Source organism: Nothobranchius furzeri, chromosome 9 (genome assembly GCF_043380555.1).
Source record: "Nothobranchius furzeri strain GRZ-AD chromosome 9, NfurGRZ-RIMD1, whole genome shotgun sequence".
Lineage (NCBI taxonomy): Eukaryota > Metazoa > Chordata > Actinopteri > Cyprinodontiformes > Nothobranchiidae > Nothobranchius > Nothobranchius furzeri.
Window position 1 is genome coordinate 52335876 of NC_091749.1, and position 10174 is coordinate 52346049.

General features: G+C 43.0%; 1 protein-coding gene across 4 annotated transcripts in view; it reads left to right on the forward strand.

Moving 5' to 3' along the window:
• mpped2a (metallophosphoesterase domain containing 2a) overlaps window positions 1-9970 on the forward strand; it is an 83071-nt gene extending 73101 nt beyond the window's left edge. For all 4 annotated transcript variants that reach the window (XM_015953745.3, XM_015953746.3, XM_015953747.3 and 1 more), the window contains exons 5-7: window positions 4159-4274; window positions 5341-5454; window positions 8378-9970. In XM_015953745.3, the coding sequence (XP_015809231.1) occupies window positions 4159-4274; window positions 5341-5454; window positions 8378-8496 (349 nt within the window). In that variant the 3' untranslated portion in view covers window positions 8497-9970. The remainder of the gene's footprint in view (window positions 1-4158; window positions 4275-5340; window positions 5455-8377) is intronic.
• The last annotated feature ends 204 nt before the right edge of the window (window positions 9971-10174 follow it).

The window sequence follows — 10174 nt, forward strand, 5'->3', positions numbered from 1 at the left end:
GCGTGATCTTGAGTGCTTGTGAAAACTTTAAAGGGTTTGTGAGGAAAGATGCCTCCAAGCTTCTGCGTTTAGAAGGCCAAATCCAATGAGGTGTTAAGAAAATGGTTAAAATGATCTGTTAAATGAGGAAGGAGTGTGATTTAAAAGGTGTAATGAGAATGATGCAGTGTGTGTGTGTGTGCTGTTAGAGGGTTGTCCTGTAGCCCATCCAGGGACTCAGAGCATGCCGCTCGAGGGAGCTGAGGGGTTAAAAGTGGTGTCACGCCCGGAGAGACCCTGCGTCACCGTCCTAATGATGTCCAACGGCCTAATTGAATATTGACGTTCTGCACACAAGGGCTAAATGGCTTGTGTCTGCTTTACCTCTGCTGCTGCTGGCCACAACTAGAGAATTTTAACCCGTTTGATTCCTACAGGATAGACGATCGTTAAATGTTCCTGTTACCAAGGTTACCAGGTTTTTGTCCTTTGATGCTCTGATCCTTGTTTTGTTTTTTGTTTTTTTTGGCTGCTGTATTGAGGTGCAGAGGTTTTAATTGAAAGAGGACGTTCCATGACGTGTCTTGTGATTTTCCTTGTTAGTCCATTTGATTCACTCGCCTCCTGTTCTGCATCACACAAACACCTGAAAGTTAGAATCTGCTTTTGACTTTAAAACCCCACTCATCCCTTTCTTTTCCTATGTCAGCACCTCCTTCCACCTTTTCTGCTTCTCCCACTTCTGCTTCTATGTCTGTGACAGCGTTTCGCTTCCCTCTGAGCTAGCCTCCAGACGTCGCTACTCTGTTGCTACGGTGACGCTCTCCAGATGGCAAGTGTCAAGGCAAGACTGGGCTCTGAGTGTTGTCTGATCTCTGCACACGTTAGTCCTCTCTGGCAGCAGAACGCCGTGTTCTACACGCCGGTGCTGCTCACACTCGGCACCTTTGTCACAGCCACACAGGAAAACGCTCGCTCCTTTATGCGACCGGGATGTCATTAATCTAGGCGGAGGTTAACAAATGCGCTCACATGGAGGGTATATTTCATAGGCAGGCAGCCAACAATGGGGCCATTGTGGCATGGAGCTGTTGCTCCCCGCTCTGCATTCAGTCAGGACCTTTGGTCGGCTCCGGATCCACGGCTCATGTCGGGGGTTATGTTTCATCTCCCAGATGAATGTGTTTATGTGGGGGGAAACCTGTGAAACACCAAGCAAAATTAAGGCTCCAGCTGTTTATTTATTTTTTGCTGCAAGAAAGCGTGATTTATTTTTCAGAATTCGAAGGGGGGCACAATTGCATTTGGTCATTTTTCAAAGTTTGGCCTTGTGGCTATTAGTCAAACCCAGAGCTAGATGAATACCCTGCTGCTGCTTTCTGTGTGCATCCAGCTGACTGGGCCAGCTCTGCTCTGATTCACTGTTTGCTGAGTTCCTCCACAGCAGCAGCGCTATTTCCATCTGAAAAGTGGCGAGCCTTCTCAATAATCCATTAGACTTCCATTAGCTGCGATTTGTGTGATTAGTTCTAATTAATCAGTTCAGTCTGTGGCCTTCGCTCCCCTGCGCGCTCCTCACATTTCATTTTTAACCTCATTTCTCAGCTCTCCACTGAGCGAGAGAACAAGGCAACGACTGAGCGAGCAAATCAAAGAGTGAGCTTCAGGTCCGCCGCCGCCTTTCAGTCAGAGTGCACAAACATTTAACACTCGGAGCAGGTGCCTGTGCTGCATTATAATACCCGTTTGTCTCAGCACTCTGAATGATGGGTGTTTTTCATTGTTGTGGTGATATTTTAGGTTGTTGGTTGTGTTTTAGAAATGAACCGGAGGGGGTTGTGGTCTCATGTTTTACACATCTGGGGCCCGCTCTGCCTCTGGTCGGTCCCGCTTGGCTCTCTCCTCTGGAACACTCGGTATTGATTAGTGCTGGAGCGTCCATCCTTCACTGTAACACAGCCTATCGATGTTTGTGGAGCCCTGATTTCCCTTCGGTCAGATACCATCCGTGGTGCCATCGCTAAGTGACCGGGAGCTGCTCTGAACTCTGCACATGATGGAGCTCAAGTCTTTTCATCAGCGGCTCGGCCCCTCTTAGCTGCAAGCCTCAAGTTAACATCTAATTTTAACCTGTGTTTGTTGATGTCGGTTGACTTGTATACTGACTGAGGTATTACGTGATGATAATCCGTCTTTTTTTCCTCACTTGTCAGCCATTACTACTGTTGTGACAAATGAAAGCTCAATTCCTCAGCTAGCCTCCTCTCAATTTCTTTTCCTCCCGTTGGTTTTGACGACTTCTGCTCCTACATCCAACCCCCACACTTTATTTCCTCATCTGTTTAAACCCTCTGACTCTTATCTATCCTTTCCTCATCCCCACTCAGCCAGACCGAGGCTTTCTTTGTGTGTGCCGGAGGAGGCTGAGAAGCTGCTTGTCACCCCAGAGATGCAGACTCCCATCCAGGCTGCTGGAGGTGGCCCGGCTGCTGTCAGTCAATCTTTAGACGGGTAGCAGAGGGAGAAGCGGCTGACACATGATGTGGCTCCCCGCTGTTTAGAAATTCACTTTTCTTCCTTTCTACCAGTTCTGTGCAGTCAGTGGTTCAGTTTTAGCTGCTAAAATGAATGTGTGACTGCTGGAATGTAAAAGCACTAGTTCCGTCGGATTGAACCAGGCCTTCACAGTTCATGGATGACCAATCTGATTCGTTAGCATGTGCTGAAAGATCGCCCAACCATCTTGTGTTTTTATATATTACAACCAGTTCTCCTGTATACACCTGTGTGTTTAATTTATGATGAGAAAACATATCGGTACCATTCCTGGTTTCACGTTAAATAAAAGGTTTCTGACTCATTAAAGTTATTTGCAGTCTGAGTTTGTAGTGTTTAACGGGCTGTAGACAGACTGGAGAATCAGGTAAGAACTCTCTTAGAACTGCTCAAAGCAGAACTCATTTAAAGAAACATTAATTACGTTTCCCAGTATCTCCCTCCCAGTGGTTGAAAGTGGAATTAAAACTATTGTAAGCAACTCCGCTGCAGCCTGTAGTGCTAACAACAAGCTAACTCTAAAACAAGCCAAGCGATACTGAATAAATCGAAGTTAAAAGATTCACACTGTTGGACAGAAAAAGAAACAAGTCCAGTAGCAACAAAGCTAGGTCACCATCAGTTTGTGGTTTCCTTCAGCTCCCTCAGATGGGTGTAGGTCGCACCAATGTTTACTCTGGTTTTAGTGATTTGCTTCGCCTCCAAAGACATTACTCTCAAAAACATTACATTCTTTCACTTCCAGGCTCCACCATGACGTCTAGTTAAATTATTTACGTCTGCTTCTTTAGTTTTTTGATGGTTGGCTAACTGTTAGCCTTTATATTAGCTACCATCTCAGTAAATGGCTATTTCCTTAAAGTAGGTAAAGGCCTCAGCCTAGTGCATCTACCTGAGCCACAAAACTAAGTGCAGTTTCTGGTCCGCAGAGGGCTACATAGGGCTTACCAGTGTACACTTGGTCTAGTTTCTGCTTCAAGAGTCGCTGAAACCACTTTAAAAGAAAAACCTTTAAGTGTTAAAACTCTTTGAGCAAACTTTCTGCAATCTAAAGCAACTGAAACTTTAAAAACTGCAGAGAGAAGTGAGTTTCTCTCTGATTGTCTAAACTAAGATCACCCTGACTGCTGTCTGCCGTAGGTAAGATGCTGACCGCTCAGAAGGACTCCACAGAGACCACATTAAAGCACTCCCAATGTTACCAGCAACAGCTGAAACATGTTCTTTATAGAAATGTTGATATTTTGCTCCCATTTCCACACTGGTAAAGAACCATTTAGCATCTGTGTGTTTGTTTTGGATCCATGTCCCACAGCATCATTGTATATGTGCTTGTTTTTCCCTTTAATGGTAAAGATAGAACTCATTTAAATAGAAACGTGTGCAGATGCAGACCCTAGCGACATAAAGTGTTCATCTTCACATGATTCATGAAGGTAATTTGATGAAAAGGGACACAGGGTGCAAATTATGTGAATATGAAATGTTATTTATGGTGAAATGTTGAAAAGAAGGATAAAAAATGGGTGATGTTTATTGCTTTTGGACATGATTGTTGATGAATGTTGTAATAATGGCGGAGTGAGTGATGCTAATGTGACCCCCTCTCCTCCGTCTCTGCAGGACTCCGTGGTTTAACGGCTGGGGGTTCAACCTGCCTCGGGGTCAGTCTCTGCTGGATAAATGGAACCTTGTCCCCGAGGGCATCGACATCCTGATGACCCACGGACCTCCGCTCGGTGAGTCCAATTAACCAATCACAGCCCCCTTGTTGCCAAATATAATGAAGCTGTGCCTCATTATTCAAAGTCTGGATGAGGCGTCTGGAGGCAGAGCTGTGAATGTGTGTGTCTTCAGCCTCTGTGTCGACTCTGTTTTGCATCTAAAGTCGGTTGTGTGTGCAGCCAGAACTCAAACATACTTCATAATTCAATATTTTTGTTTGCTTTAAGGGTGGGGGGTGCATATGTTTTTTCACTGCAAAATGATTAGATTTTCCTTCTAGCTGTTTGGATCCCAGTTGTTGTTTTTTTCCCTTCTCCTTCGTGTTCTCCATCTGGCTTTATTGAGAGATTTCCTTCCCTTTCGCCTACGGAGAGGCGCTGCTGCTACTGCAGCAGCCGCTGTGGCTGTTTGATTGCATGGAAACTCGATTTCACCACGGTGTGACAGACGCTGCAAACGACTAGAGAGGGACCGTACAAGAGAACGGCTGCGCTGGAGGGAGGAGCCAGCTCCAAATATAGGGAGACAGACAATTGGGGTGGGGGGGGGGGGGGGGGGTGTTAATGTTTCACCAAGATCTTGCACTGATGATGGTGGACTGGGGGCTGCACAAGTGAGGTAGACATATGAAGACACGGATTCATCTGGCAGAATGTTGAGTTTAAATTAAAAGGCTGGCATGTCAGCATGTTTTCTCTGTCAAGGTTGAGTTTTATGAGTTTGAACTGAAGTTAAAAAAAGGCATTAAATCCATCCAAACGGGAACAGGAGACCTGCTAGGCTCTGATAATAATTCCTCTGTAAATATTTGGCTGAACAGTCACCCGTGGTGCATCAGGAAGCAAGATTGTGATTATTTATAACTTCTACAGAAACACTTTGAGTTAACAGAATTATCTCTAAAATAAGATGGTAAACCTGAAACCGACACAAGTCAGAGCCTGTGGCCACATTCAGATTTAGCTCTGGTTGTTTGTTAGATGTGTCCATCACGGGTTCAGGACCGGTCCAAAGTGATGGAGATGCCTTAGAAAATGGAGAGAGCTGTCTGTAAAATGTTTCCTGTGGATGTGTGTACAGGCTTCAGAGACTGGGTACCTAAAGAGCTGCAGCGGGTCGGCTGTGTGGAGCTGCTCAACACGGTTCAGAAGAGGGTGCGACCCAAACTTCATGCCTTTGGAGGCATACATGAAGGTACTGGCGATGTTAAGATCCCTGCACATGTGTGTGTGTGTGTGTGTAATCATACAGAGGTGCCAACTGCTCCATGCTCAAAGAAGGATACTTAAAAGGAGAATAAATTTAAATCGGATACAATGCTTGGCCCAAAAAAAGTTGTCGCGAGCGTGTCCTATTTGTCGGTTCCTTTAAAACCTGGTTCCGTTAGAACCTATACAGGGTGTCCGCGGGGTTTTAAAAAGTATTAAAAAGTGATAAATAAAAATAGTCAAATTTAAGGCCATTAAAAGTGTTAAATTTGGTCTCAGAGGTATTATTTTTTCCAAATTAGGTATTATTTTTTCAGAATATCAGATGTCGTATTCTGAACATCGACATAGAAATATATTCCGAATGAAATGTTTTGAACGATTATAAAAATAAAACAAGCCGATTATTTGCTCCTCCCACTTGCACTGCCCTGAGTTGCAAATGAAGCGCTCCTCCACAGTGTTGCCAACTTGGCGACTTTGACGCTATTTCTAGCAGCTTCTCAGACCCCCTTCTTGATTTTTTAAATCTTAAAAGTACCTAGCGAACACCTCAAACATCTCTGGTAACCCTTAGCTACTTTCTGGATAACTGTCATCGACATTTCCTGCAGGTTAGCTAAACACTCCGCCTGCACTCCGGACCGTTCTTCAGGACATTAGGAAAGGGAATGATGTAGTGATGTGTCGGTCGCTAAAGAAACGGCTCTCAGAGCCGGCTCCATGTTGGATTAACCAGAGTGAGTGACACACACACCGCACCTGCGGACTCCTGAGCCGATAAAAACGGCTAAATGTGCGCGTGCAGCATGCTAAACACACGTGCAGCTTGCCCCTGATTGCTGTGAGACCGGGTGGGGGGGTGGGGGGTGCAGCTGTGTTTGGGACAATTATTACATTAACTGATGGATTTGTAAATAAATAGTTTATAAATAAGGTAGAAATAAGTTCCTCACGCTGATAAATAATAACTAATCTCTCTGAGGACACGGTGCTAGTGCACTCTCCTACAGCACCTTGACACGACTAAATAAATGTTATGCAAAATTTAGTGAACATCAATTTGCATGTATTTGTTATAAATGCCACTGTATAATTCTTGCTGTCAGTATTTGCAAGATATTGGTATTTGGGTCTGTACTGGTTAGACTTAAATGAGTTAAACCAAGGTCTATAGCCCTTGGGTCATTTGCTATAAGTATATTGGTCTTTTTATCCTGGGAATCAGGAGTTAATTTAGTGATCATCTTGTTTCTTGTTTATTTTTGCCCTGATTGTGCCCTGAGCAGTTTTATGACTGAATAAAAACAACAAAAAATCTACATAAATTGAAAAATCATCTTAAATAATCGAGATCTCAATTTCAGTCACAATAATCGTGATTATTGTTTTTGCCATAATCTAGCAGCCCTACTTTAGCATATCCGGTCACATAATGATGACGTCATATTCAGTGGTCGTTGTGCATCATTTAAGGCCTCGTGGTCAACTGAACCGCTGAACAGAAGTGCCTGGCTTATTTTCTAAGTAAAATAAATATGTGCAATACGTTGTCAACATCAGTGAGTCTCTAAGTCTATTCTTTTTGTATGTTATATATGTTAAAATATGTGTAAATAGGTCGCTGATTAACCCTTTTTAATTTAGTGTTGTGATGGTTTTAAAAAAATTCTGAAGGTAGTAAAAAAAGTATTAAAAAGTAGTAAATTTTACTTAAGGATTGCTGTATATACCCTGCTATAAGACTGCACTGCTTTCTCAGGGTTCGTGGGGCGTCGTTGAGTTTTATTGTATTAGACCCTGGTTTGGACTTCCTAATTAGAATCAGTTTCCTATTTTAAGGTGAGAATGATATGCCGTACTTTTTTCTTTTTTGATAGCTTACTTTCTTTTTAGTTTCTCCCGTTATTTAGTGGTTCTAAATACTAGGGCAAAGTTCAGAAGCAGGCCATTCTTCTGACAATTATTTGGATTATATTAGGATTAATTTGCGCCTCTGTCAGCTTTTGTGAGCGGTGGCTACTATAAAATGATTCTTGTTAGTTGATCAGGCTAACATAGATTTATCAATTAATCTAATTAATCCAACCTTCCCGCGCTGGCAAAGACTTTTTCACACTTGCAAACAGAGCCTATTTTAACCTACTAATGTTTTGGCTTATCAATCCTTAAGATATCTCGTTACTCACGGGAGAGGAGAAGACTAGCTTCTTCACTTAAGGTTTCTTTTCTTAATCTGTCACAAACTGTAAAGCAAGTCCTGAAAATTCAGGAACCTGTAATTACAATATGCTTACCTCTCCTATTGTTTCGGGTCGGACTCTTCTTGACCTTCTGCCCAATTTTACTCCCAGAAGCAAGTTCTGATCCCTTATCTCTGTGACCCTTCTGTGAACCTCGCTTCTCACCACAGTTTCTGACCCGCAGGAACGTGCAACAAAGTCACCACCCAAATCATCTTAGCTCATCCCCACCAGCGTGTGAATGGATGAATGGTGCGCTGTAGTGTAAAGGCCCTATACAAGTGCGGGTCATTTATCATTTGTAAATATGAGGAAGTAAAACAGATTCTTGTTTTCTTAGACTCAATCTTTTGTTTTGTTTTGCTTTAACTCTCAGCGTGTAGACTGACTCCTTAAGTCAGCTGTAGCTGTTGGTGCATTTCTCATGAGTTCAAACAATGGCAGCGTACGGTGATACGTATCACATCTGCCACAGAGGTGAGCTCTGATCACCCACTACGTCGCCGCATAGGCCAAACCTCCCACACATCAGTGACTTCCTAAAGGTTTGATACTGTAATCAGCTGTAAATGGAGACTCCTGCTGATGGTTTCTGCGCTGAACCCGGCGCTCACAGACCCGTGATCGTTTATTAAACTTCCAGTCTGACTCTGTCTCCTGTCCCAGGGTACGGGATCATGACGGACGGCTACACAACCTTCATCAACGCGTCAACCTGCACTGTCAGCTTCCAGCCCACCAACCCCCCCATCGTTTTTGACCTGCCCAACCCCCCCAGCTCCTGAGACCAGAGGACTGTCAAGGGCTGGATGGACAACGACTTTTCTATAAATATTTCAACTTACAGAAAAATTCTAAGTGTTTCTTTGCAAAAAAAAATTAAAAAAAAAACAAACTTTTTTGCTCTTCTCCAAGCTGTTGTTGAGATGGAGAGGACATTGTTGGGTGGGGTGGGGTGGGGGTTCACTAGGAGCATTAAAGGAGAATACCGGTGTTTTATTTCTAAACCGTGCCAAGTTCTGATTTCCTGCTCAGATTCACTCTCAGGTGGAAAACAAAATGAGATAATCCACCAACAAACGTGCTTTTATTTGTATTTTACTGAGCAGAGTTTAGTCTTCATCTCACTCTCTGTTTCCTGTCATCCTCAGGAAGGCAGCGAACTAGCTAAAAACACGATGCCTTAGAGCAGAGCGCCAAACGAAAGTGACACATGAACTCGCACAGAAGAACCGATTACCTGATCACAGAGAAACAAACCGCCACTAATCCTTTGTGTCACATGTTCACGTGTACGTGTTCCACGAAGCCGTGAACTCAGGCCGGCTGAGCCTGGCTGACGCCGGTATTCTCCTTTTCTCTGGGATTTTGTGGTTAAACAATCTTGCTCTTGATAAATATTGGTCAGAACTGTAAAATAAATGATGCTTTGTTAATTTGTACAATTCCTTGACATTTTGTTTGCGTTGGCCAGACAATGGACACCATTGTTTAACGTTGTGTCGTTTTTAAAAATGTTCCTTTTGATTTATTGTGACTTCTTTTTTTATTTTGGCTGACAGGGACGCTGCCTTAAACTAGCTTTAATGTTCTCAGCTAGAGCTCCTCTCTGCAAGCTCAGAGAAAAGTCCTTATTTATTACCCACCATCCCCGCAGAACAACACCGCACTGACGCAGGGACGGATCGTTATCAGTCACAGCCACAAGTTTCGCTTTCGGTCATCTCATTATGGATTTCTCTTCTAATTTGGAAATGTATGTATAAAAAATATATATATTATATATTCATCTTATAACACATCTGTAGTAAAAGTTGTTTGACAAGAGAAAAAAGACAGGTGCATTTTCTGTATCTTTATGCTCTCATCAGATGTTTCTTTAATGTTTTCTGTAATGGCTCTCCCTGTAGAAGTTCATTTTGAATGAGAGGAAAATCTGTCGCTCACAATCCCACAGGTGTTGATTGTTCCTACAACACACCTGCCTAAACATGGAGAAGATGTCCTTTAAAGTGATAGTATTTGTTTTTTGTTGCTTTTTTCTAATTTTGCACTGTGTGTAAATGCAATCTTGCTAGCACAAAAAAACGTTGCCAATAGTCGTCTGAACTTGTCTTCGACAGCTGTAAATGCTCTTTTCGTGCCCTGTTCCTCCTCCTCTGATTGTATCCCTTCTTCACGGAAACGTTAGTTCTCTCTTTCAGTTTATTGTGATATATTTAGCTGCCTTTATATGCAAATAAAATTGCAAGATTTTTACATATGAAAATCTGGTTCTTAACGTCTTTCATGTGTCTTGTTGAACACCTGGCTCTAATTTCACTGAGAATCAGAGACGTAACAAGCTGTAAACTGTTTCATTGCTGTTACCTTAGTGTAAAGTTTTTTTGGAAAGCCTTTTTCTTAAGAGAGTGAGAACATGTCGACTCAATGTGAAGAAAAGGAAGAATCGGCCGGCTGCTC